At 57.7% G+C, this 27,624-nt stretch overlaps 3 protein-coding genes across 7 annotated transcripts in view; 1 reads left to right on the forward strand and 2 right to left on the reverse strand.

Moving 5' to 3' along the window:
- Positions 1–27,624, forward strand: part of LOC137847036 (non-lysosomal glucosylceramidase-like) — a 393,739-nt gene that overhangs the window by 301,787 nt on the left and 64,328 nt on the right. The gene's annotated exons all lie outside the window — the stretch shown is intronic.
- On the reverse strand, positions 5,338–18,761 carry LOC137847033 (tropomyosin beta chain). 5 transcript variants are annotated; one of them, XM_068665304.1, is made up of 9 exons: positions 18,557–18,761; positions 17,820–17,945; positions 11,378–11,511; positions 9,926–10,043; positions 9,732–9,802; positions 9,416–9,491; positions 8,703–8,765; positions 8,408–8,477; positions 5,338–5,643 (listed from the first exon to the last, which is right to left on the reverse strand). In XM_068665304.1, exons 1-9 carry the CDS (start codon positions 18,668–18,670, stop codon positions 5,561–5,563), a joined length of 855 nt encoding a protein of 284 aa, XP_068521405.1. In that variant the 5' UTR covers positions 18,671–18,761; the 3' UTR covers positions 5,338–5,560. The 5 variants fall into 5 exon arrangements, with proteins under 5 accessions (XP_068521405.1, XP_068521403.1, XP_068521406.1 ...); XM_068665302.1 differs by lacking the exon at positions 9,416–9,491 and adding an exon at positions 8,888–8,963 and having other exon boundaries at positions 18,557–18,760; XM_068665305.1 differs by lacking the exons at positions 5,338–5,643; positions 9,416–9,491 and adding exons at positions 6,198–6,723; positions 8,888–8,963.
- The window catches only part of LOC137847427 (talin-1-like), a 44,767-nt gene continuing 38,638 nt past the window's right edge, over positions 21,496–27,624 (reverse strand). The window contains 7 exon segments of the mRNA XM_068665700.1: positions 21,496–23,406; positions 23,938–24,063; positions 24,807–24,989; positions 25,238–25,300; positions 25,585–25,710; positions 25,878–26,002; positions 26,137–26,242. Of these exon segments, the coding sequence (XP_068521801.1) occupies positions 23,272–23,406; positions 23,938–24,063; positions 24,807–24,989; positions 25,238–25,300; positions 25,585–25,710; positions 25,878–26,002; positions 26,137–26,242 (864 nt within the window). The 3' untranslated portion in view covers positions 21,496–23,271.

The raw sequence follows: 27,624 nt of genomic DNA on the forward strand, positions 1-27,624 counted from the left end.
GACACGAATTGTTAAAACATTCCTCACAGGCAGGAAGAAACCAATTGAGATTTAATAAGAGCAAGTGTAGAGTCCTGCACCTGGGAAGGAACAACCTGAAGTATCAGTACAGGCTGGGGGACGACCTGCTGGAGACGAGCTCTGACGAAAAGGACCTGGGGGTCCTGGTGGACGACAGGTTGACCATGAGCCAGCACTGTGCCCTGGTGGCCAAGAGGGCCAATGGGATCCTGGCGTGCATTAAAAGCAGTGTGGCCAGCAGGTCAAGGGAGGTGATCCTCCCCCTCTACTCTGCCCTGGGCAGGCCTCACCTGGGATACTGTGTCCAGTTCTGGGCTCCCTGGTACAAGAAAGGCAGGGATCTCCTAGAAAGAGTCCAGCGGAGGGCCACAAAGATGATATGGGGCCTGGAGCATCTTCCCTATAAAGAAAGGCTGAAAGACCTGGGTCTGTTCAGCCTGGAGAAGAGAAGACTGAGAGGGGATCTCCTCAATGTATATAAATATCTGAGGGGTGGGGGACAGAAGGATGTAGCCAACCTCTTCTCAGTGGTTTGTGGGGATAGGACAAGGGGTAACGGCAGCAAGTTAGAGCACAGGAAGTTCCACTCTGACATGTGAAAGAACTTCTTCACGGTGAGAGTGACGGAGCATTGGAACAGGCTGCCCAGGGAGGTTGTGGAGTCTCCTTCTCTGGAGATATTCAAGGCGTGTCTGGATGCCTATCTGGGCAGCCTGCTCTGAGGAACCTGCTTTGGCAGGGGGGTTGGACCTGATGATCTTTCGAGGTCCCTTCCAACCCCTACAGTTCTGTGATTCTGTGATTCTTAATGCCTTCTTTGCATCTGTCTTTAATAGTCAGACCACTTATCCTTGGAGTTCGGAATAGATCACCTTGAATGCAACCACACAGCATCTGTTAGACAACCAGGGGATCAGGCCCAGCCAGCATGGGTGAATGAAAGTGAAGTCCTGCCTGACCAACCTCATCTCCTTTTATGACCGGGTAACCCACTTGGTGGATGAGGGAAAGGCTGTTGACGCAGTCTACCTAGTAGACTTCAGCAAGGCCTTTGATGCGGTCTCACCCAGTATTCTCCTGGAGAAGCTGGAAGCCCATGGCTTGGACAGGTACACTCTTTGATGGGTTAAAAACTGTCTGGACAGCTGGGCCCAGAGAGTGGTGGTGAACAGAGTGAAATCCATCTGGCAGACCATCACCAGTGGTGTTCCCCAGGGGTTGGCATTGGGGCCTATCCTCTTTAATATCTTTACTGATGACTTGGATGAGGGAATTGAGTGCATCCTCAGCAAGTTTGCAGACGACACCAAGTTGGGGAGAAGTGTCGATCTACCGCAGGGTAGGAAGGCCCTGCAGAGGGACCTGGGAAGGTTGGATCGATGGGCAGAGGCCAATGGGATGAGGTTCAATATGGCTAAGTGCCGGGTCCTGTACTTTGACAATAACTCCATGCGGTGCTACAGGCTTGGGGCAGAGTGGCTAGAAAGCTGTTCAAAGGAAAAGGATCTGGGGGTGCTGATTGATGCTCACCTGAACATGAGCCAGCAGTGTGCCCAGGTGGCCAAGAAGGCCAACAGCATCCTGGCTTGTATCAGGAATAGTGTAGCCAGCAGGACCAGGGAGGTGATTGTCCCCCTGTACTCTGCTCTGGTGAGGCTGCACCTCAAGTCCTGTGTTCAGCTTTGGGCCCCTCATTACAAGAAGGACATCACGGCCCTGGAGCGTGTCCAGAGAAGGGCTACGAAGCTGGTGAAGGGCCTGGACCACAAGTCCTGTGAGGAGTGGCTGAGGGAACTGGGGTTTTTCAGCCTGGAGAAGAGGAGGGTCGGGGAGACCTTATTGCTCTCTACAACTACCTGAAAGGAGGCTGTGGGGAGCTGGGGGTCGGCCTCTTTTTGCAGATACCCAGTGATAGGACTAGTAGGAATGGCCTTAAGTTGCGCCAGGGGAGGTTTAGGTTGGAAATTGGGAGGCATTTCTTCTCAGAAAGAGTGGTCAGGCATAGGAATGGGTTGCCCAGGATGGTGGTGGAGTCACTGTCCCTGGGGGTGTTTAAGGAAAGGTTGAACATGGTTTAGTGGGTGACATTGGTGGTAGGGGGATGGTTGGACCAGATGATCTTGGAGGTCTTTTCCAACCTTAATGATTCTATGATTGTATGACACCATGCTGAGTGGTGTGGTCTGCTCACTGAGGGGGGGATGGTGGACAGAGGGATCTGGGGAGGCTGAGAGGTGGGGATGGGCGAGCCTCATGGGGTTCAGCAAGGCCAAGTGCAAGGTCCTGCATCTGGGAGGGGGGAATCCCAAGCACAAATACAGGCTGGGAGGAGAATGCATTGAGAGCAGCCCTGAGGAGAAGGACCTGGGGGTGTTGGTTGATGAGAAGCTCGACACGAGCCTGCAATGTGTGCTTGCAGCCCAGAAATCCAACTGTATCCCAGGCTGCATCAAAAGAAGTATGGACAGCAGGTCAAGGGAGGTGATTGTCCCTCCCTGCTCTGCTCTCGTGAGACCCCACCTGGAGTACTGCACCTAGCTCTGGGGCCCCCAGCACAAGAAGGACATGGAAGTACTAGAGCAAGTCCAGAGGAGGCCACAAAGATGCTCAGAGGGCTGGAGTACCTCTCTTACAAAGAGACGCTGGGGGAGTTGGGGTTGTTCAGCCTGGAGAATAGAAGGCTCCAGGGAGACCTTATAGCAGCCTTCCAGTGCCTAAAGAGGGCCTACAGGAAAGCTGGGGAGGGACTCTTTGTCAGGAATTGTAGTGATAGGACAAGGGGGAATGGCTTTAAACTAAAAGAGGGGAGATTTAGGTTAGACATCAGGAAGAAATTCTTCACTCAGAGGATGGTGAGGCACTGGCATAGGCTACCTAGAGAAGCTGTGGATGCCCCATCCCTCGCAGTGCCCAAGGCCAGGCTGGATGGGGCTTTGGGCAACCTGGTCTGGTGGGAGGTGTCCCTGACCATGACAGGGGGGCTGGAATTAGGTGGTCTTTAAGGTCCCTCCCAACCCAAACCATTCTGTGATTCTCTGATCATTGAGCTATCAGGCCCAGGTCAGCACATCCAAAGGCTGAGATGCAGCAAGAGGGTTGCATGGGGAGGCATGGCAGGAACATGGCTCCTAGCTGAGACTTGGCCAGTACCAGCCTCCTGGGGCTCCCCACTTTCTCATAGAACAAGGGGGAGCAGAGGGTGAAGGGAAGGCAGAGCAGTGCTGGGCCCTTGGGGATCAGCTGGTGACCATGGGCAGAGCATCACTGGGAACAATCACCAGAGCCTCCACAGAAACAGCAAGTTCAGAGGTGAAGTAGGATATGGCAGAGGGATGTAAATGGTTAAACAGGCCAATCCTATCCAGGAGGCTGGAATGGGGAAAAGTACTGGGTGTGAAAGGGCTCTTTGTCCTGGCAGGAAGGTGAGTGATGCCCAGAAGCTGGGCACTGGGGACGCACCCTGATAGGGAGGCCAGGCAGGATTGTTTGCAGGGCAGGGTGCTTTGCATGGGGACAGGCTCCAGACAAGAGGTGTTTTTGCCCTCTTGTTCCTTTTACAGCCAGACAAATCCATTTCAGGGAGGTGCTCACCAAATATCAGCTTAACACAGTGACTTGTTGAAACCCCCAACCTTTGCACTGAGCAAGCTCAGACAGCCAGGAGAGCACCATACTTCTCCTCCAGCACCATGTCCCATGATGTGACAACCCAATGGAGAATGAGCACTGAGGCACAGAGCAGGGAGTGCCCATGCAAGGTGATTTAAAGATCGAAGCCGAAATTTCCTTAAGTGGTATATTCTTTATTGCAGCGCTGGATGCATGGGGGATCTTTCCGCCTATCGTGCATGTTCGAAGTGGCAAACTATCTCATATTTATGCAGTGAAACAATGAATATTATATTAGTGCCTATACATATTCATTACCTAACCCCACCTACTCTCGCTTCGTATGCTAATTAGCTTATCAGTCCTTGCGTTTGCACAAAGCCTTCCAAGAATTGTGGGCCAGGGTCTTCGGGATGTGGGCAGTGGTCTTTGGGAGGAAGGCCGTAGGTCTTCCTCGTGATGCACTTTTCACCTTTGCTTAATCAGTTGTTTTCCAAGCTGTAAAAATGCTGAGTTGGCTTTCGGTTTAACTGAGGGTCGGCAGATAACAGGATGTCTCAGTTAACAAGACATTACAGATAGTTGACTCAAGTTATCTCAAGTCTCAGCCTGACTGAGGGTTGACAGATACCGGGATGTTTTCAAATAACAAGATGCTTCAACATAACAGAAGGTCAACAGATAACAAGATGTCGTCTATTTTGTTCTCGCTCATTTTTAAACACAAGTTTTATTCTATCCTAAAGTGAGTTTATACAATATCAAAGGGGAGCCCTTTGCTGCGTAGTCAAAGGTCTTCAGAACTCCAAATGTGATTTGAGGGGCCAGAAACACCTGGGCAGGAAAGAGCTGCACTCTCTCCATCCTTTCCTGAGCTGAGGGGTGCTGCAAATAAAGGAAAGCAGATAGGGAAAGCTCTCCCTGTCACTTGCTGGAGTGATGGCTTGGCCCAGAGAGGGGTCAGCATGAATTAATGTTTCCTGGCTACATGAGGCTGTCCTGCCAGAGCGATATCTGCTGAGTGGTGTGGGACAGCAGGGCTCTGCGCAAGCTTCAGAGGGGCCCGAAGCAGAGGGCAGGGCTAGATCACAGCTTTGGGCATCCCCAGGGAGTCCATCCCTTTTTGGTGACAGTGATGAGACACATCCTGCCACTCTTCATTTTGTGTTGGAGAAAATACAACAGAACAGAAGGAAACTTCCTGAACGCTCTGGGAATTGGTTGCCTGCCATATTAGTATTTGCTAGTTTATACAGCTGTCCCTCAGGCAGCTGGTAATAGAAAATGTAACTAGTATGCAGGGTGAGCAGCTCTAGAACTGGAGAAGACCCTGGTAAGTAACAACATGTGCATGTGTGTGGTCACACACTTGTACATGTGCTCAGGTGGCATCATTAGCACAGGCCATGGAGCAGAGTCAATTCTCCATTGACTCTGTCAAAGACCATGCAACTTCTGCAAGTGCCCGGCAGATAACATAACAGTGGTGGAAAGGGACACGCTAGTAACATCTCTCTGCTGCTGTGCACTTGAGGAGGATGCTCAGTTTGGACTGAGCTTGAGACTTTGAGGTTTCCTGTGCATCCTTGCTGTCAGTCCCATCCCAAGGCCAAGGAGGACATACCTGCCCCATAGCAAGGCCCCTGCAGAGTGGCCCTGCATCTCCCAGTGCCTGTACCCACCCACAATGACCAAGCACACTCATCCTTCTTGTCAAATTGCTTTAATAGTTGGACATGAAGACAGGACAGAGCTGTTCGGGCTGTGCACAGACAAGATGCCCCTTGAGCCACAGTGTAAGGCTGCAGGGCTTCCCTTTTCAATGGATGTGTGGATTTGGCCAAGATGCAGTTCAGCTGATGACATCCTGAGCGTGCCAGTGGAGTGCACGTGTAGGGTAGGGAAGAGGGGCGGGGGCTCCCCAGGCAGCTCAGAGGTTGTTCAGCTCCAACAAGGTCTGGTCCAGGACCTGGTGGATGCCCACATTCTCCTCTTTAGCACTGGCCAGACTCTCTGTGAACACAAGGGACACCCAGCCAGCCATGAACACAGACATGGCACAAGCATATCCAGGCACAGTTGGACCCACGCACACAGATGGGCAGCTCAGTACGGTAACAGTCTGAGGGGGGCGTCCCTGTCTAGCAGCCCCAGCACCAGCAGGGATGAGCCCAGACCCTCTGCGATCCCTGGGGGTCAGGCAGTCCCTGCTGTTCAGCTTCTCCCTCCTCCCACTGCACCCTGTTGCCCTTAGCCAGCCCCACCAGGGTATGGGTACCACTCCCCAGCCAGCTGCCACTGTGGCCCCATCTCCCCATCCTGCTGTCCCCGCTGGCTACAATGGGCATATGCACAAACCCTCAGCCAGCGAAAGAGGAGAGCCAGTGCCTGCAGCATGAGCCAAGTGCTCTGTGAAGAAGAGTGAGACAGCAGGCCAGGAAGGTGGGCAGAGAGGACAGCAGAGAAGGAGCAGACCTAATGAGGCTGCAAGGACGAGCTCCGCCAGGCGGCCCGGTGCCAGGGGAGCCTCCTCCAGCGCTGGCTTCCAGATGGCATCTGCCTTCCTGCTAGAGATGGGGATGGGATGAGGGCTCTGCCCACCCAGCACCCTGCAGGGACCCCACCGCGAGGGCATCCTCCCTGCATGGTTTGGGGTGCCCAGAGGGAGGGGGAAGCAGCTGGCCACCTGGGACAAGAGAAGGAAGGCAGTGACACAAGCCACAGCGACAGAAGCCACTGTGTCCCTCTCCAGTGAGGCCAGGTCGATGCCAGGGGACAGCCACCATCGTGTGGGCATCCCGGGACATGGCAAAACCCTTCATCCCTCTCTCAAGAAAAAAAAACATCACCTCTGCAGGGGCTCCCTGTCCCCCCAAGCAGGACAATTACCCCAGGGGGGAGTGGGCAGGGGCTCCCAGCCCCAAACCAGCCTGGTCAAAACAGGGCAGGGAGCAGTTGGGGCTGGGAGCATCCTGGGGGCGGAAGCCTGGGCTGGGGCTGGAGCTGTTGCAGCTCAGTTGTTAAGTTCAGTAAGAATGACCCACAGCTCGTTAGTGAGAACGCAGTTTTTCTCAGCTTCCTGCCGGGAGTGCTCTAGAGAAAACGGAGATGTCAGCACAGCAAAGGGGAGAGAGAAAAGCAAGTTAGTGAAGAGACGGTGCTGCCCACAAGAGCCTTTGCTGGGCACCTCGTGGCCACCTAGTCGACACTGGGGACCAGTGGGGATGGCAGGAGGAAGCAGCCAGTCCCAGGTATATCAATTCTGAGACAGGGTTGTAGGGCAGGGTAGGATGCTGAAGGAGGAGGAGGAGGATTGGGGACCCATTTATGGGCCAGGAACCGCTGCCAAATAGTAGGGCCAACCCCATTGGCAAGAGCGGGTGATGGAGAAGAGCGGTCAGGGCTGTGAGAGGTTGTTGCGATGTCCAGGAGTGCAGATGGGGAATGGACAGGACCGGGTCTAACCCTATTAATTCAGGCCAAAAGAGTGATGGAGAACATCTTGGAAGGTGGCACAAGATGAGGAAAGCTGTGCTCAAGCGAGCTGGAGGTGGTGGGGGACATCCCCGGGCTGAGGCACAAAGGGGCTCAGCTGCAGCCATGCAGTCCTTTCGGCCACCTCCCGCCCTTGGCTGCCAGTACCCATGTGAGACAGCAGGAAATGAAGGATGAGAGTGGAGAACCAGAGCAGCATGAAGAAAACAAAGGAGAAACCAAGGAGAGAAAACACTTTATTGAGACCAACTCAGTAACCCAGAGGGACAGAACAACAACAACAAAAAAAAGTAATGAAATGCAAACTGAAGAGCAATGTGCAAAGGAAAGAGGGGAGCGGGGAGGGGAGCAGTGGGGCTGGGGGCTGCCTGCCTGGGGCCAGACACCCCCTCAGCCCCCAGGCCAGAGCCCACCCCTCCTCAGAGGTGCTGCTTCTGGATGTGTCCCCCCCCCACCCTAGGCTCGGTGAGAAGCACCGAGGCTTTGTTGGGGGATACGGGATCCCTGGTTCTTGTGCTGCCGGGGGGGGGTGGGGGTAGGCTGGAGCAAAGGGCTCCTGGGCACAGCTTCGTCCCCCCTGCAAGCCACCTGTAACCCCGAGGCGCATGGGGGCTGCTCCCCTTTACCCCAAACACCCCATAGCACCTACGCCTTGTTTTTGTTTTCCCCCAAAAGAGGGACACTGTGGGGACACCCCAGGCTGGCTCCTGTGACTGCCAGACGCGGGCCAGGAAGGACAGAGAGGGAACAGGGCAGGCAGGAGGAGCGGTGGGGGGGGCGGGTAGGCAAGCGGCTGAGCTGGGGAGGAGGGAGGCAGGTGGGGGAGGGGTGTCAGTGCCCAGCGGAGGGGCTCAGAGTGAGGTGATGTCGTTAAGTGCATTGTCCAGCTCCTCGCTGATGGCTTTGTACTTCATCTTCTGTGCATACACTTCATCTGCAGGTGGGGGGAGGTGGGGGGGGGCAGGTGGTGGAGCGGGGATGGGGCAAGTGGCAGAGAGAGAATGACGGTGAGCAGGAGATGAGGGCGGCAGGAACGTGCAGGTACGGCACTGGGCACAGGCAGCATGGATGCAGCCCTATTTCCCACCCAGGGACCCCAGCACTCCACCCCCACAGCATCCTAGCCTCCCTCCTGGGGTTCCTGCCCACCTCCTGCACAAGGATCCCTGCCTCAGCTTGCACATGGGGTGCTTCAGCCTCAGTCCGGCCAAGCCCCCCCGGGAATATGTCCTGTTCCGTTCTCCCTGGGAAAGAGGGGCACAGGGTGGCAGGGCCATTTTACCTTCTAAGTCATCAATGGTTTTCTCCAGCTTTGCCACAGACCGCTCAGCAAACTCTGCCCGGGTCTCCGCCTGTGGAAGCACAGCAGGAAGAGGCTGAGCGTGATGGGGATGTCCCTAAACCCACATCCCAAGCCTGTCCCACACCCCAAAACTGCCCCATTTGCATCTCCTGCACCTGGGCTCCTCGAAGGTGGCGAGCACCTGAATTAGCCTCCAAGCTTGGGAGGTGAGAGATTATTTTGCTGCTGCCAGAGTGTGTCCTGTACCCACAGAGACCCAAACCAAGAGCCTTACCTCCTTCAGTTTTTCCCCTAGGAGCTTGATTTCCTCCTCGTACTTGTCCTCCTTGGTGGAATACTGCAGGGACAGAGAGGTGTGCCCATGAGCCCCGTGGGACACCACTGGTCATCCTTCACCCCAGCGAGGGAGCCCCATCCCCCTCAGCCCCAAGCACTGTGCCCAGCCCCAGCAGCCCCTACCTTGTCAGCCTGGGCCTCCAGGGACTTCAAGTTGTTGGTGACAATTTTCAGCTCCTCCTCTAGGTCACCACATTTACTATATCCCAAGTGGAGGCCACCAGGCAGGGGAGCAGGGACGGGGAGGGAGTGATGGAGAGAAGGGGGAGCAGAAAGAGCGGGCGCAGGGAAGGAGGAAAGAAAGAGAGAGAACAAGTTGAGAGAGGAGAAAACTCAGGTAGTGCAGGTGGAGGAGGAGCAGAGCCACCAGGCATGGGTCCCTTCCTTGTGCCTCTGTGTGTCACCATGCGTCTCTGCTGCCACTGCTGCCACCATGCTCCTGCATCCCTCTGAGGAGGAGAGCGGACATGGAGGAGCGTGCCCAGCCCACGCTGGCTCCACGCCTGCCCACAGCGATAGAAGGAAAGGCAAGGTGAGGGCTGCGGCCGAGGCAGCAGTGCAGAGAAGAGAGAGGTGGCTTGCGTGGCTCGAGAGACAGCAACAGAGAGAGAGGGGGCTGCTGCACATAGCCCCATGCCCCTGCTGCAGTACCTCTTCCTCTGAGGCAATGAGGGATTTGAGGGTCTGGTCCATGGTCCGCAGTTCCTCCTCCAACTGTCTCACTCGGCTGGGGTGGAAAAGGGGTGCCCCGGGGGGGGGGGCAGCAGAGAGCAGGTCATGGACGTACCGGGGGCCAGCATCCCTCTGCCTCCCCCCCACTCCCAGCTCACCAGCCAGGGAGCACCCCAACGGCTGGGAAGGGCCATCCCTGTCCCCACATGGACACACAGCTGCCCCTGGCTTCCACGGACATGGGGCAGGGCTGGTGTGGGACCCTCATGCGTTGCACACCGGGTGCCCTGCTCACCTCTCTGCAACCTCTGCCCTCTCCTCCGAGCGCTCTAGCTCTCCCTCAAGGACGACCAGCTTGCGGGCGACCTGTTGGTGGCATCAAAAGGCAGGCATCAGATCCAGCTCGGGGTGCAGGGCTTCAGGGGGGTGACCCCAGGTGACACTGGGGGTCAGGGCTGGGGAAGGGGGCACATGGGTGCTGGCATACACCTCCTCGTATTTGCGGTCAGCCTCTTCTGCTATGTGTTTGGCCTCCTTCAGCTGCATTTCCTGGAGCTCCATCTTCTCCTCATCCTTCATGGCCCTGTTTTCGATGACCTTCATGCCTCTGAGGAAAGCCAAAGCAAGAAGATTAGGAAGAATTTCTTCAGGGAGAGAGGGGTCAAGCAGTGGAACAGGCTGCCCAGGGAAGTCCCATCTCTGGAGGTATTTAAGAGACATGTGGACCTGGCACTAAGTTTAATGATGGGACTTGGTAGGTCAACTGGTGGTTGGACTGGTGATCATGAAGGTCTTTTCCACCTAAATGACTCTGTGATTCTAAGATGTTATTGCTGTGGGCTGAGGTAGCACCTGCACCTCCTGCCTGCCCCCTATGCTCTGACACTGCCATCCTCCAGCTCCAGTGACATGGGACATTGCCTGGGGATACTGGCACCCACTTGGCCACCCCGTGCAGTAGGGTCATGCCAGTGGTACCCCAGGGATGCTGCTGTGCACAATTAAAGTAGCAGAGATGCCCCAAGGCCACCCTGGAGCCATGTCCCAGAGCAATGAGATGTGGCCATGGTGCCTCTCAACCAGGCAGGTCCCCAACTCATCACCTGGGGGGGGGAAGATATGTGCAGTCCATGTAGAGCTAGCCACAGCCTCTGCAAAAGCAGCCTGCAGGCCAGCAACCTTTAGGAAATGTTAGGAAAAATCCAATGGCAAAGCCTTTCCTCACTAAGGGGTGATGCCCACAGACAGGGACACCTGAGGTGGGACATGCAGCAATCACATCCCACTTGGCCCTTCTCCTCTTGCTCAGGTGCTGCTGCTCAAACTGCTCTTTGCCAGTTGAGGCCAGCTGCAAATTGCCAATTGCTCACACAACTGTCAGGAAGGTGGTGATGTGTCTAGGTGCTTACCATGATACCCTTGCACCCTCACCTGCATGGCTCCTGCCCAGGAAACATGTGTGCCACAAGCAGGCACTTCATCAGAGGATGGGCCAATGCACCATATGTGCTCTGCAGTGCTTTCCTGAATTAGGCTGTTTCATTCCCCAGGGCCAACCTCAGTTCCTGGGCACAGGAGTCCCCTCCTGGGCTTTGCTCAGCCCTTGAGCAAAGGAGTCAGCTCTGGGGCAGGAAACCAGCTCCAAGCACTCTCTGGCTTTAGCCTGATATTTGAATAGGCATCCAATCACATTTTTAAGGATTTTATGGGTGGCCTGGAAATTTCAAAGTATGCAAAGATCACCCATAGCATGGGGCGGGGGCGGGTTGGACTCCGTGTTGTCCTCTCGTCCTTTGCAGTCTGCAGGAAACTAACACAAACCCCATGAGGTCAGTTCAATTTTAAGGCTCCCAAAGCCCTTCTGCAAAGACAAGGGGTCTTGCCTTCAATCAAGGGTGACCTAAGGCAACCCTGGCTGTCGTCATTCCCCCCCCATCACACCTCTCGCTCTCATCCGCCGCCTTCTCAGCCTCCTCCAGCTTCTGCAGGGCAGTGGCCAGGCGCTCCTGGGCCCGATCCAGCTCCTCCTCCACCAGCTGGATGCGGCGATTCAGAGAAGCCACCTCAGCTTCAGCCTGTGGAGCAGAAACCCCTCTGTCACCGCCCATCCCCACTCATTTTCAGCAGTTGCTTTTGCATTTGCTAGCTAGAGCACCCCTTCATACCATGTTGCACTCCCACAAGCGCTCGCCCGGCTGGGGCACACACCCCATCACCCTTCCATGAGGACAAAGGAGCTTTCCCCATCCCTAGCATCTCATTTGATGCCACAAAACTCTGTCCTGAGTTTGGCATGTGCAGCCCCTGCACCACATCCTTGTGCCCCCAGCCCCAGCCCTGGAGATGGAAGAGACATGCTCAATGGGTCGTGTTATAAATGAAATCTCAACTCAATCTGAATTTAGTAATATTTATAAAAGGCAAGTAAACAGCACTGGGTGAGCGGGGAGTCTATGCTCTACCAACATGCACACACGAACATCAAACCTAAATATACAGAACATTGCTTTTACATACTAAACCCAAGTACACCTATGCATATGTACAATCAGAAAAGGTAATGTCCATGACTGGGGGAGCGTAGTTGGAGTTGGTAATCCTGGTTGAAGTGCTCCCATATCTTGAATGACTTATCATATAACAGTCTCAATTTTCCATTTGTGTTGCCTTTTTTTCATCTTGAGGACAGGCTCCCCTCTTATACCCTTCACCCCACAGCAGTCCTTTTCAAAAACAACTTTTCATTGGTCAAACAACTTTGCCCAGCAACAGCAAACACCCAGCAACTTCCATGCCTTAATGGCTACAGAACAAGTAACCCGAGACTGCATGGAGTCTCCTGAATCACCCTTCTTTGTTCCCTCTAAACTCTTTTACATTCCTGGTGGCCTTATCGTTAAGAGTCTGCCCACATCTCCCCCTTCTTTATTAATATCAACCATCTTCTTGACACGAATTATTACTCCATATATCACAGGTTGGATGGCCAGGGTGGCTGTGCCATCACAGGGATGGTGTTTGGGGTTTGCAGAGCAGTGAATAAAGGAGGAGGAATGCCCTGTGCAGATTCACTCCTGAAAAGAGGATGGGAGCCAATTGTGGATTTCCTGTTTACAGATGTGGCAGCAGAGCCAAATAGCTGGGACGCCTTCCCTGGCCCCACACCGCTGAGCCTCACTGCGCCATGGGGCTGCTTGGAGCCCCTGTGCCCCCCCCCCCCCCCCCCCCCCCATTTACAGCCTGGCACCAGGGGCAATGGAGTGAGTTGCCCTCGGTGGGCTGGATCCTGGCCAAACCGAAGCCTCCGGCTGGCAGGACAGGGTCCTATCTGCCCCCTGACCCCTCCACTACCCTCCTCCCTGTTCCCAGGTTCCCCGTGCACAAGCCCAGGAGCCGGGCAGGCCGGGAGCAGTGGCCCTGGCCCCCTGCCAGCCCCTCCATGCCTGGCCCTGCGCTCTTTCCATTTGCTAAGGCCTCCTGCTCCATCACCACTGGGAAACGCTGCCTCAGCAGCTCCTGGCCCCTCCCCACGGGGGTGTGTGGGAGGGAGGCTGCTGGAAGGAGCGGGGTGGGAAGAAAAAAACCCTGGGGTGCAAAGGGATGGGCAGCAGTGAGAGCACCAAGGGGCAGGCAGCAGCCCAGGGGATCATGCCTCCTGCTCATTCATGGGCTGGAGCAGGCCTGGCCTGGCCCTGTGCTCTAGCAGCGGAAGCACCCTTGGGACACGGAGCAGAGGGAGTGGGGAGCCAGGTGGGGACGTCCCCATGTCCGCCACCACAGTCCCCCATAGGGTGCTGGTGGGCACAGCCAGCACCTCTACAGATGCTCTGCCTCACCCCAGCGGGGACTTTTCTCCCTGGGATTGCCCCCCAAAGTGGGTCAGAGCTGCCCAAATGGGCACTCGGAAACATGCTCACCAGCAGCTCCTGGTGACCTGGAAACCGATTTGCGGCTGCAGGAAGGGGCTGTTTTCTCCCCACACAGCCCCAGTGACAACAGCCCGGGTACTGTACCCAGCTCTGCTGCCCCTGATAGCGCAAGGATGTTAAATGAGCGGGGAAGGCATAGGAAAAATAAACAAAACAAAACAAAAACACACACACAAATACCCAACAACAACAAAAAAGACACACCAGGAACAAGATGCAACCTGGAAATGCCATCCTACCAACATAAGAGTGGAAATGTTGGCCGACAGCAGTGTGATGGGGTGGCTTCTCCCTGCCAAGGGACATGCTGGAGAGCAGGGGGCTCTGCTGGGAAGTCAAACCCAGAGCTTGGGCATGGGATTCTCAGCCAAACCTCAGGGGGTGGGGGGAACCCTTTCCCAGGGTCTACTGGCCCCAGCCAAGCCAAGGCAGTGAGCTGGCCACTGCCCCATGTCCTGCCAGCTGGGGAAGCCGCAGTGAGCCCTGTCACAGAAGCATCCCTAGCAAGGTCCACGGGTACCTCCCATGGCACTGGGCAGCCCACTGGCAGCGAGGACCCTGCCCAGAGCCCCCCACCCCATACCTGCATCCAGGGAGCTCTCATGCACCAGGATGCACAACTCAGCTGTGCCATGCTCCCCCAGCTCTCTGTCCCAGGGGCAGCGAGGATGCCGGTGCCGGATCCCACCCAGGCATGCCATGGGGCAGCTGGGGATCGGCTGCCCATGCTCGTACCAGGGCAGCCAACACCCAGGAGGGCATACAGTGCTCCGCTTCCTGGTGTCTGGCCCTGAGGGGATGGCAGACGTCCAGCCCCCCTTGCAGCGTGGGGGTCCCAGGGGTCCCCAGCCCCAGGAGCCTTACCCGCTCCTGGGCCTGCCGCTTGGCATTGGCCTCCCGCTGCAGATGCTCGGCGTGCTCCTCCGCCTCATCAGCCACCTGCTGTAGGCTCTGGATCTTCTTCTTGACGGCATCAATGGAGCTGATGCCAGCCATGGCCATGTGGCCAGCGGGGAGCACAAAGAGTCTGTGCTGCCGAGCCCTTTGTGGGATCCGCCTGGCTTGGGCAGGAAGCGCTCAGGCAGCAGTCGCTCCTGCCGCCCACCCTGCCTCCATCCCTTCCTGCTCCTCCTCCTACTGCTGCTGCCGCCATGGCCTGCCAGGACCCAGGCCCACCATGCTCCCCAGCCAGAGCATGTGGTGCCCCCAGTTGGAGCACATGCTCCCCCCCCGGCTGGGTGTGCAGCCCCTGCCCTGAAGAGGAGGTACATGCCCCCCCTGGCAGGGCACACGTCCGCCCCAGGCTGAGGTGACAAGTTCCCCCCTCCTGAGGGAAGATGTACAGTGCCTTCTGGGCATGGCACATTGCCCCCCTGGGCAGGGTGCATGGCTCCCCACCCCAGCTAGGGTACAGGGTGCCCCCCAGCATAGGGGACATAGCCCCCTCCTGGAACAGGGCACACAGTGCCCCCCAGGCAGGAGTGCATGTCCCCGCCAAGCTCTAGTAGACAGGCGGAAAGGAGCTCAGCAAGTCAATTTTGCTGGGGGGACAAGGGTCCGGGGAATCTGAGGGGGTGCCCTGTGGGCCCCCACAGACAGGGGAGTGGCATACCCATGGGAGCTCCCCAGCCTCTTCACACACCTGCTGCAAAGCCGGGGGGGGGTGGGGAGAATTTCTGCCCCATAGGTGAGTCAATGAGAGGGATGGGGCAGGCATCCCCCTGGATACCTGGGCACAGTGTGCCCCCCAGTGTCTCAACCCCTTGGCATGTGCTCCTCTAAACTGGGACCTGGCTGGCAGCCCCACAGAGACCCCTGGGGCCAGTGCCCCATGGGAGAGGCCAGTCCCCCAGCTCTGCATCTTGGCCACAGCAGATGCCCCAATGCGTTAGGAAGCCATAGCACAGTGGCACTCAATCCTGCCTTAAGGAGCTCTGACAGCTCCCGGGCAGCCCTGACCTTACTTCACACCTGCCTCCAGGGATGCTGATTCCTGGGCTGTTCCTGCTGGCTGCCATGGGGTCTGGGGCCACCTTGGGGAGGGCAGCACCCAGACATGCCACTGGAGGGGGGGGCCTGCAGCCCCATGCCCCTGGCCAGGTGGCAGCAGCATGGGAGCACGTGGCCTTGTACTTGGCCCCGGTCCTTTCCCGCTCCCAGTGTGACACTCGGGCACAGAGCGGCACACGGGACACAGGGGTCCCACTGGCTAAGGGGCAATGGGATATGGCAGCAGAGGGCAGGCTAGGGGGCAGGCACCCTGGTCCTGTGGCAGCCAGGCTGGGTGCCTCCAGCTCTGGCCCCACCCAGGGATGCAGTCACTTCCCAGCAGTGCCCCATTCCCTCCCACTGGCTCAGGGAATCACCAAATAAGAGCAAAGTCTCAGCTTGGGAGAGCAACGGGGCGGGAACTTGGTGAAGCCTCCAGGATCATGGCCTGGGAATGGCAGAGCCTGAGTTTCCCTGTGCTCAGCGGGCGGCTGGAGACAGGCTGGCCATTGGGGACATGTGGGGCTGGAGGGGCTGCAGGGAATAAACCCTGCTCCAGCTGCTGTTGGACTTGTGCATTGTCCCTGTGGGCTGTCCTTCTTGGGGGACAAGGAGATGATGGGGCCACGGTGGCCTCATAAAGCTGCTGGGAAGGATCCACAGCTCCATGGAGCTGCCGACCTGGGGCTCTGTCCTGCTCCTCCTTGCCGGAGCAGGGAGCACTTAGTGCTGTCAGCACATTCATGTCCCCGCCATGGACACCCGGTGACTTCCAGGTCTTGCACAGAGCACAGCCTGTCCCTGTGAATGGCACAGACAGCCTGCCCTTCCCGATACTGCAGCAGGGCTCCTTCGCTGTGACCCTGCTCCAGACCCTTCCCTCGAGGGGCCAGAGGCTCCCCGCCCCCATACCTGCCAGGATGGGGGGAAACCTGCTTTCTTCACCAAAGCCCGCAGCCTTTCCCCACTGCTGTGGACCTCTCTCAGTGCCACCGAGCACCCCTGAGTCCCCCCCACATCCCGCCAAGCCCCACACTGAGCTCGCCCCACCCCATATGGATCCCATCAGATGGGTACAGACCCTGGCACGGACCCTGGAATGCAGCTCATCCCTCCCTGGCCAGTCCAGCATGCCTGCCTCTTGCCAAGACAAATGAGCCCTTCCAGAGTATTTCCAATGTTTTAACAACTTGGGTTTGTTTCTAACTTTGGGCAGGCCCGAAGGGTCAGCAAACAGCACCAGAGTATTTATCAGGACAAACTTCTCAAAACTCCTGCAAGATGCAGCCTGGCGCTGGCGGGATTCTGGCACCTTGCGGCCCAGAGCTTGGGGGGGCACACAGGCTGGGGACACCCCCTCCTCACCCCAGGAGCTGCTCTGGGGACAGCCACCTCGTCTGTCCCTTTTGGAAACACCAGGAATGATGTGAGGCAGGCACTGGTGGGACTGGGGACACTAGGGTGGGCTCTCAGGCTGTCTCCTCTTTCCCCCTATGCCTGCTTCTCCGCTGCCGGCACCCCTTGTGCCCATGGAGGCTGAGGGTCCCTGTGAGGTGGCATGGGGGGTGGGTCCTGGTCACTCCCCAGGGACTCTAGGCTACCCTGGGGACTTTACTGCCACTGCTTGTCCCTGCCTACTCTCCTCTGTCCTTGGCAGCCACCTTGGAGATTTGACACATCTCCCCCATTTGGCTCCATAAAACAGCTGGGATTGAATTTTTGGTTCTCAGTCCTGAAAAGCCTGGCCGTGCCCCTGCTGGCTGCACTCCCAATGGCTCCCCTTTAGTTTCTACTCCAGTTTCCAGGGTTGGTTTTCATCAGAGAAGGACTGGCTATCAAAAGGAGGATTTATTTATAGGGTGTCAAATACCCTGTTATACCCAGTTCCTGAGCAGCAATGAGGCCACGCACAGCTGTTCCACCCTTCATCCTGGTCAGGCACAAGCCAATTTCAACACCTTCCTAACATCTCCCTGCCAGGATCCATTTCCCAGGAGAAACATCAGTCATGGCCCTAAATAAAACTCTTCCTGGCCTTTCCCTTCCCAGGGTACAGGATGGCATGTTGGAGCCCAAAAGGACTGTCCTCCCACAAACTCCAAGAATCCTATGCAACCAGTGCTCAGCAGCTGGCCACAGGCGAGAGCTTTTCCTGTTTCTCTGCTCTTTTTCACTTTTCTAACACATTTGTGCGACCACTGTGGAGTTTTCCCTCCACATGTATTGGCAATGCATGGCGAGGCTGCTTGTCCCCGTGTTTTGGGGTGCTGGGACTGAGCAGTGCCCCCGTACCGGAGGCACCTGCGTGGGACCTGCCTGGCACCCACTGCCTGGCTTGGTGTCATCATGGCAGGGACGGATCCTGCCACCCTTCCCCACCAATGCTTGCCATATAAGGCTCCCCTCTTCCTTTGCTCCCCCCCCCAGGGTCCAGTGCCCACACAGAAGAGGGGTTGCCTACATACATCTGTGGCTTTCTTCTCCGCCTGCTCCAGCTTCTCCTGGGCCTCCTTGACGGACTCAGAGTACTTCTCCACCTCATCCTCCGTGCCCTTCAGCTTCTTCTGCAGGCCCTGCTGTTCCTCCTCCAGCTGCAGAAGGGATGGATTATGGGGGCACCCACAGATGGATTATGGCACCCCTGATGCACAGTTGGTCACCCTGGGGCACCCACCTGGCAGGGGACAGTCACCCTCATCCCAGGGTGGCCCAGGCTGGGGGCACAGCAGGAGCAAGTGGACACAATCACTCTGTCAGTTCAGGGGTCACACATTCTTGGGAAGCCCCAGGTCCCTTGGGGCTGGAGCACCCCTGAGCCTGGAGGGGGCAATGGGGTCCTGATTTGAGGACACAGCTGCAGGGGCACCAGGAAGGTCCCCATCTCTGTATGTTTGAGGTAGGAGCATGCTGCCCCCAGGGGTCTCCCCGGCAGAGGGACAGGGAGTTGGCACTGGGGTGTCCCACCAAGACCCAGTGTATTTTGGAAGTGCTGAGGCCAGGTACAACAGGCTGGGACACTGGTCCCCAGGGCTGGCCACCCAGCAGGGTGAGGTCCCCAGGGCTGGGTGTCCCCAGGGTGGTGGTTCCCAAGGTCGGATACACAGTAGGGCAAGGTCCCTGGGGTCAAACCCCTTTAGGGCAGGGGTCCCCATCAACTTTTTTTTTTTTTTGGTGGGGGGGGGTCTGTGGGACACCCACCTACCTGCTTGCAGCGGTCCTCTGCCTGCTTCTTGTCAGCCTCTGCCTGCTCAGCTCGGTCGATGGCATTCTCCTTGTCCAGTTTGAGCATCTGCATCTTCTTCTTGATGGCCTCCATGGTGGCAGTGGCGGAGCTTAGGGTGGCGGCGGGGCACGGAGCACCGGGGGCGGCGGCAGTACCGGCACTGAGCCCCCCGCCTCGCCGCGCCGCCTAAGAGCCGGGGAGGGGCCGCGGCGGGTGGGGGCCTCCCCGGTACCTCCCCCACCGCCCGCCAGCACCTTTTAGGGACAGGCTTCGCCACCGGCCGCGGCACCGAGCGGGATGGGAGAAGGGGGGGTATGGGGGGGAGGCACCCGGTAGGCACCACCACGGCCCCCGGCACCAGGCACCCGCGGGGGAACCGGGAGAGGGTTGCCCCGGTGGCGATGGGCTGAGGACACCCCCGGGGGACAGCGCTGGGGACACCCCGGGGGCTCTGTGCTGTGGGGACACACACGTGCTGTGACACCCCACAGGCACTGCTTCCTGGGGCCGCAGGGACACTCCTTGGGCTGTGAATGAAGTGGGGAACACCCAAGGACTGTCATGATGCTGCTGTGCCCCAGGGTCCCCTGGGTTGTCTGTGGCCCCCCCATCTCCCCTGCAGGACACCATGCTACCAGCACTGCAGCCCCTTTGCTGCAGTTCCATGCCCTGGGGGTCCCCCAAAGCTTCCCCTACCAGACATCCCACCCCCTAAACTCACAGGGGGTTGCTCTATCCTAAGGAGATCCCTGCTCCAATAACGGTACTGTTTCCCAGGACCAGTCCCATTGCTTGCCCGGGCCTGTCCCCATCCCCCTGCCACCCCCCAGGGCCAGCGATGGGCACAGGGATGCTCGGTGAAGGTGGCCACAGTGGGAATCCCACTGTCCCCCCTGCACCAAGCAGGCTTTTCCCAGCACAGCTATCCCAGGACACTTCCCCACACTGCCCTGGCATCCACACTAGACCTGGTAGTAAAACACAGGGAAAATCCTTTGGGAGAGAAGGGAGCTGAGCGACAACCTCCCGATCCCATTCCTGCGTCACAACAAGGCAGGGGCCCTGGTTCCACCCAGGCGCCCCAGTGTTGCCCTGACATCGCTGCCACCTTGTGCCCAGGTGCCATTGTCCCCAGCATGCAGGGACAGCCAGCACCTATGCATCCCATAGGCTGGTGTTTTGGGAGGACATGGGGCATGCAGGCTGCCCCACTCCTTCTGCTCTAAATAAACTACATTCCACAGGCCAAAAAAAATGCAAACCCTTCAGATCCTGGCTCCTCCAAAAATACCCCATGGCTTAATGCCACTCATAAATACTTCTGGCGCATTCCCAGCTGCAGGGTGGGCTCTGAGCCTGGGAGGCCACAGGAAATGAGGGGCTGGGCTGGGCTGGGGCAGGGAGAGGGGGGCATGTGAACTCCCCAGCCCATCGCCCTGGGGCTGCATCCAGCCCAGCACAGGGCTCCCCAAAATGGGGTGCAGGAAACAGCTTTCTGGGGGCAATGCTGAGCGCAGCCTGGATTTTGGGGGACATAGGGAGGACATGAGAGGCATCCTCCAAGGACCAAGGGGCTGCAGGAGCCATGCAAAACAGCAGAGCCGCTGCTGGACACTGGCAAGTAGTATTAATGCTGATGAATTAGGCACATATTTGGAGGAGAGCCAGGAACCCCCAGCATGCTACTGCTGGGGAGGGGGGAGGATCTATCTCCTGTTGTTCCCAGATGAGGATGGATGGCTTTTGAGGAGATGCTTCAGCTCAGGGCAAAGCTGGTGATGTGCATGATGTGAGGAGCCAGGAAAGGGATGGGGGCTTTTAAATGTGTCATCATCGTGTCCCCCCCCCCCCCCCAAGGAACACAGTTCCCCAGGCAGCTGGGGCCATCAGGGTGACCCCATCTGTGAGCCTGCCCTCGAAGCCATCCTCCAGGGTGGCCGCCAGGACAAATGGGTGCAAGGGGTGCACATCCCCTCTCCGTTCCCTGCTCTGGGGTCTGAGTGCCCTCCTGGGGAAAGGCTTTTCCTGCTAACGGTATGTCCCTGGGTGCCACCTGTGCTGCAGCCTCATCCCATCCCAGGAGTTCCTGATGAGCCGGGCTGCAGCTTCCCAAGCCCAGACAAATTTGGGCCGCTGGCACCTTGTGACTGAGGTGTCCCAAGTCCAAGCACCACTTGTGCCTGCTGGAACCTGTGTGCAAAAATACCCCCCACAATCCAGCCAGAAATATTTATGGGGCCGGAGCTCTGGACAGGCTGAATCCTGCCCCATGTCCCTCCCACATGGATTTAGTGCTGGGATCTGTGTCTCCTCCCCTCGTCCAGAGGATGTGGCCAGGGGTCCCCACTGCTGGCAGCCCCCTGCCCAGGTCCAGGGGTGGCAGGGTGGGACGTGCCTGCTTGCTTTCCTTGCTGTGCGATCAGAGGGTCCCATGTCTGGTTGTACCTGGGTGGGAGCCTGGTGCCAGGTCAGGTCAGCACAGATTGTCAGGGGACAGCTGGGAGGGCTAGGATTCCTGTGGGAGGCACAAATCTGCCCTGGAAACAGGCCACCATGGGAGAATGTCCCAGGTGAGGGGGGACAGCATCTCAGCACCCTGGGCGTGCCAGTACCCCAGGCTCAGCTGGGATGCTGTGGGATGCTGCTGTGCTGTGGGGGGACCCAGAACAGCCCCAAGCCCCACAACATGCCCCCCCGCCCCAAGCAAAGGCCTTGCAGAGTTGTGACATGCAATACTCACAGGGCAACTCAGCCTCTTGAGTGTTTGCTGGTGCTGGTATGTTCTGGGGAGGGGGGGATGCAGGGTGCAGGGGACAGATCGCAGGGAAAGAAGTGTCCCCACTCCGCCCCACAGCATCCCTTCCACCACTCGGGTCTCCCCAAACCCAGCTGAGTGATGGCATGGGAGCAGGTGGGGAAGTAGCCAAGCTGGGGCAGCTGCCACCTGCACAGGTCAGCCCCAGGGGGCTATTTCAGGGCCTGAGCTCAGCACCAGCAGCCAGGAAAGCTCAGGCCACATTCCTGGCCCTCTGGCATGCAGACGGCCGCAGCCCCAACCGGGGTGGTTTGGGGGGGTCAGCATACTGGGGGATGACCCACCTGCACCCCCTCCTGCTGCCCTGCCCAGGGATATTTTCAGCTGGCTGCAGGAATGGGGCCAGGAGTGCAAAGCCCCAGGGGCAGTTGCTGCGCTGAAGCCCGGCCGGCCCTCAAATCCCCCAGCAACAAAATCCTCCCTGGCCCCTGGCAGCACCTGCAAGGACTGCACATGGCTGGCAGAAGGGGTCCAGACAGCTGAGTGCCGCTCCTGGACATGTCTCAAATAGTTTCCATGCTGTATAAGCACCCGCACTGCGCTTCCCCACCACCACCAAGGAGGGCTGGCAGTCCCCTCACACAGCCCGCGGTGGGGTCTGCGGCACCCCTGCCCACCAGCCCTACTCCTTGGGGCCACCCTGCACCGTCCCAGTGCCCCAGGTCAACCTAGCAGACCCAAACTGAGATGCTGGCCACCTCCTTGGGTTGCAATCTCCCCTTCCCTGCACCTCCCCATCGACATATGCACGGAGAAAGCAGAAAATCCTTTTTTATTGATGAAGGCATCTTCCCAAGGAGCCATCCTCATCCCCCTACCGCACCCTAGAGCCTCAGGGAGAGCTGGCTTCCTTCTATGTGTAATAGGGGATGCTTAAAGTATCAAAATACTGAGAGAAACCTCAGCAAGTGCAAGGGGAGGGATAGGGTCCTGGAGCCATGGAGGGGTGAGGAGTTCCGGGCCCCTGGACAGGCACTGGGCTGCAGGCAGTTAGTGGGGATGACGTGAACAAGGAGATAAATGAACTTTGAAAGCTGCAGGCTCAATACTACAGACATTTAGAAGTTATAAAGAATACTGGAAAATCTTGGAAAACAATGCAGGCACTTGGGAAAGAAAAGGAGGAGGGCAGAGAGGCAGGATCCTCAGAAAAGGGGACAAGGTGGGGGAGACCAGCTCTGGGGCAAAGCCATCTTGCACCAGCCCTGAGCAGAGGCACTGTGGTGGTGAGCCTGGGCCTCCAGCAAGAAGCCCAGACTGGAGAGGATGCTCTGGGGTGGTTCAGTGCCTCCTGGGGATGCTGCAGAGGAAGAGGGGTGGGCAATTCAGCCAGCAGTAAGGCAACAGGTGAAAGGCGGCTCTGTGCAAGAGCGTAGCAAAGGAAGGTGCAGAGCAGCGTACAAGATAGGGCAAGACACCAGCCTTCCCCTCTCCTACCTGGAGGAGGGAGAAGAAAGGAGCTAGAGAAGGAACAACAAAGGCACAAGAAAAATTCTGAAAGGTCTGGAGGGCCGGGACCCACCACAGGAGGGAGCCCTATGTCCCTGCAACTGGGGCTAGCAGCAGGGGCACCCTGAGCCGGTCCAGGACAGGTCCCACTCCTAGCAGCCCCCTACAGGGGTGCTGGTTGGGCCCTGGCGCGGGCGCGTGGGAAGGCGGGCTGGGTGGCGAAGCGGAGATGCTGGTGTGGTACCTGCTCGGGGCAGTGCTGCGCAGTGTATGGGTTAGTCCTGGTGCGCTGGTGCAGGCAGGGCTCTAGTCTACCCGAGGCAGCCCGGCGTTGCTCGAGGTGGGGTGTCTTAAATAGGAGCCGTCGTCAGCAGTCTGTGCAGTGAATGGCAGGAAGGCTCTGCCCAGGCACAGAGCGGTGGCGTGGGGCTCAGTTCTGCTCCTCCTCCTGCAGCTCGGAGGGCAGGAACTTGTACTGCTGCTGCCGGATCATAGCCAACTTCTTGCATGCCTCCTCCAGCTCCCACTCCTTGTGCAGCATCTCCTCCTGGGTTGCAATGATTTGCTAAGGGAACACAGTGAGATGTCTCAGCAGCCCATGGCAGTGACAGAGAGCACACCTTGCTCTGCGCCCTCCCATCCCCTCCCACCTCGTGGTTCCAGAGCAGTCCCTGCATCCCAGACCATGCTCTTTGGGAGACATGGGAAAGTGCAATGTGCCCTGCAGGCAGGTCTCACATCCAGGAGGCAGAGATGGAACCTGTGCCACCCCACACTGGGCTGCACCCATCCCTTATGCAATGCTCTGCCCTTTGCACGCATCCTGGATGCTGGTATGGCACAGGTGTCACACCAAGAAGGCAGGGTGTTACACTGTTAGGACATCAGGATGAGCATGTTCACTGGCTGTGCCCGCAGCTACAAGCAGCAGGAAGACTGCAAAGCCCAGCTGGGTGGGATGGGTGCCATTTCCCTGTCTGCAGCATTGTTTTGAGGCTCTTTGGGAACATACTCTGTGTTGGTGGATGGTAGGACATGGCTGTAGTGGTGGCAGCCAAAGCTCCCCCTGCCCCACTGGAGTAGCCCCACTCCTCACTTGTGCAATTCCCCCCACCATCTTCTCCTTCACCACCACAGTCTCATCGTAGTCCTGAAAGGCAGCTGCCTTCTGTGCTGCCTTCACCAGATTATCTGATGCTCTCTTCACGGCGTTGCCGGCGGCCTGGAGTGGGAAAGAGGTGGGGAAACAGCATCCTAAGCCTGGGGCACAACTGCTGCCTTGGCAGGGGAAGCCCTGTCCCAGCAGGGCAGGAGAGGTGGCCGGGAGAGGTGGGAGCTGCAGGCAGAGATCCCTGAGGATGGCTTGCTGCCAGCAGCACTGCTCATGACCATTTTAGGCGCTGCTGCTCCCAGTCAGGCTCCTGTGGCGCTTCCCTCACTCTGCTCCCTTCTGAGTAGCAGGGCAGGGACTTCAGGGCAGCCTGGCTGACCTGTCCCAGATTTTGCCCTGAGGTGCCACACCCAAGGTCCCACTGGGATCCTTGTGTTAACCCCCAGTATGTGAGCATTAACCTCCATGCCATGGTCACGGAGGGTTAATCTCCTATGACAAAATATGTCCCCAGACATTAATGCCAGGGATTCGGTGAACACATTTCAGGCATTCTCAAGCCAGACCATCAGCCCTGAATGTTCCCGGCTCAGCAATCCCAGCCTGGTGGACAGGAGCCCAGAATTATGCATGCATGCAGCTAAGGTCCAAGCTACATGGAGCCTGCATCCAAGTGAACCACTGACAGTATGCAGGCAGGGAGCACAACCTTGTGGAGATGCTTCCTCTGTGCCATGGCCTCATCCCACAGTCCCACATGCCCCCTCTCACCACCACCCACCCTTCAAGCACCCACATGGGTGTTCAGGAGCCTGGAGGAGGCAGCTGGGGCTCAAAGGCAGCCTGGGACTCACCTGGAGCCTCATCATGGCCTCTGAGTCATGGTCAGCCTTCACCTTGCAGGCCACCAGGAGCTGTGCTGTGGAGGCAGCCACCTGCTTGTCTGACAAGATGAGCTTCTCCTCACTGGCGTGGCCCTGCACTGCCACGTTGGCAGCTTCACACAGGTTGTTGGTAGCAGCAGCCACCATGCATGCCTGCAGCAAGAGAGTGTCAGAGGGGTGTGGGAGCCTCCCAGGAGAGGGTCCCAGGGAGGACATAGGGCTTGGGATGGGGACAATCAATCAGTTTTCATGCCATATCCCAGCTGGTGGGAGAGGGAGCAAGCAGTGGGGATGCCTCCTCCATGGAGGCATCCCACAAGGGCAGCGCATCCCCTTTTTTGGAGCAAGAACAAGGGAAGATGTCCCCTGCCCCACAGGCACTACATGACCTTGATACTCACGGCTGAAATGAGTCCCTGGGACCACTGCCCATCATCCACTGCATTGACTGGGATGGCTCCCACCTGTGAGGCAGGAGAGGACTAGTGAAGCACGAGGGCTGCGGGCAGCCACTGGAGAAGGGAGGGAGCCCACCACAGTCCTAGATCCACCTGCCTGTTCCGTGAAAGCTCTGCATCTTGCCAACTTCAGCCCCAGGGTCCTTGCTAGAACATCCCACCCACCTTCACCTCAATGTCTCTGAGCAAGCCCACCTCCAAGGGGTCAGCCCAGGACCCCACAAATTGTGCACACAGTGCTTTGGTACTGACTCACACACTGTTCCTTTCTTTCCCCTTCCCAGCCTTACCTTTCCTTGGGCCACTAATTCTCGCTGGGCTGCCGAGGCTGCCTTCACCAGGGCACTCATAGCTGCCACAATAGATTTGGCAGCTTCCAGGATCTGCTTCTCAAAGTCCAGGCTCTCATCTGCTTGCTGTACACAAAAACAGGAGCGTGAGTCCTACACGGGGCTGCCAGGAAGGTGGCAGGGGGCTGAGGGGGGCACACGTAGAGCTGGGGACAGGAGTGATGGCTGTGGGACTCAGGAGAGAAGGGCCTGCCCCAGAGGGGGTTCAGGTGGGGCTCAGTACCCCATGCTACCTTAGGCTTGGCCCTTGGCTTCAGCTGCTCTAGCTTCTTAGCTACAGCCTCAATGGCAGCCGCTGCCCCCAGCAGCTCGTTCTCAGCAATGACCTTGGGGTCTTCTGGGTCAACCCACTCCATCCCTAGAGAAGACAGAAAACAAAACAGGTTAAAGCCACATATGGCTTCATTTCTGATCCACCCTACCTCCTCCCATCAGCTGCTGAGCCCCAGGCTTAGATGCTGTCCTGAAGGTGGACAGAGCCATGGAACTCACCTTTCATGGCTTCAGCTGCTTGGATGAGCTCAGTGACAGAGCTGGCCACCCGCTTGGAGTACCCAGCCAGCTGCTGCTTCAGCTCGTGGGTTGGCTTCTGCAGGATCTGGGGGAAAGGAGCAGGTCTAAGCACCTTAGGGAGATCACAAAGCAGAGGGTGGACCCTACCTGGCAGCTCCTTCTGACCCTGTTTTGCCCCTCGCCCCCAGAATTCATCTGCCTGAAAAAGTACCACCAGTCCCACCTAGGGCCCATGGCACCAGCAGCCACACATTTCAGGCTGCTGCTGGTGCCACTGCAAAACAAGGGGACCCTGTAAGTCCATTTGAGGTGCTCCCCCCACAGAAAGAGAGCAGGAACCCCCACCCCCTGTGAGTATGTATTGTTCACTGTTTGCCATCCTGTCTCAAGCGACGCTGGCTGGTCTCCTCCTGTGTGGGGACAGGATGATCTTTTCCTTTTCCTTGGCCCTGTTCAGTCCATGGCTTCTGGGACATCTTGCAGCACCAAGGTCCTCAGTTCAAGTCAGGGTCCTTCCAGCACTCAGCAGCTGCCCCCCAGGATCAACTTTTCTCCCCTCTTCAAAGCACTTCAAGCTCCAGAAAGCCATCCCCCCTCACCGTTCCCCTTTCCGAGATTCATCTGCAAACACAAGCTGGGCACGGAAGGACCCTGAAGCCAGGTCCCAGCCCCTGCAGGGACATGTCCCCTTCCCAGAAGATCCCCCCTGCAGCTGGGATGGAGGGCAGGCATGCACACACTACAGCACACCGGAGGCCACACATTAGCTTGAGCAGGGATGAGTACAGACACAGACAGCGGGGTCCTGCCCCAAACCACGTAGGCACAGCGCCACCCCAGTGCCGGGCTGGGAACACAGACACGCTGCTCATGCTGAGGTTAGACACTGGCAGGCACACCAAGTGTCACTTTACTCACCAGCTGATGGGGGAGGATGGAGAAGAGAGAAGAAAGCAGTGAATGCTCTGGCAGAGACGTGCAGGCAATGGGGATACGCATGGGGTGGGGTGAAGGAGGTGAGATGGAGAGGTGGGGAGGAAGGCTCAGAGGTTCCAGGCCCTGCTACCATCACCACTTCATACTTCAGCCCTGCATAATTCCTGATGGACAGGCTCCTGAGGCTCCCAGGGCTGGAGGAGGCACCCGCACCCAGAGCAGCTCTCCTCCTCACCCCGCTTGGCACCTCATTTCTCCCCACCCTGAACTCTTTAACTGCAGTTCTCACCCTGCATTTCTCTGCTTTTGGTGATGGAGACCTATTGTTATTAAATAACAAGTCCCCATGGAGGTTCAAATTCCTTCCCCTCCCCAGTGAAATACGCTGCTGGCTTACTCTTTTGCTGGGAGCCAAGTTTTCCATTCCGAGACAAATAACTCTCTTGAACTCTAACCACTTCTGCTCGCACGCTGAGGCGTTGGTTCCCAAAGGGACAGATCCAGCATACATACAGCAACAGTCTTCACTGA

The sequence above is a fragment of the Anas acuta genome, chromosome W (assembly GCF_963932015.1).
Source record: "Anas acuta chromosome W, bAnaAcu1.1, whole genome shotgun sequence".
Lineage (NCBI taxonomy): Eukaryota > Metazoa > Chordata > Aves > Anseriformes > Anatidae > Anas > Anas acuta.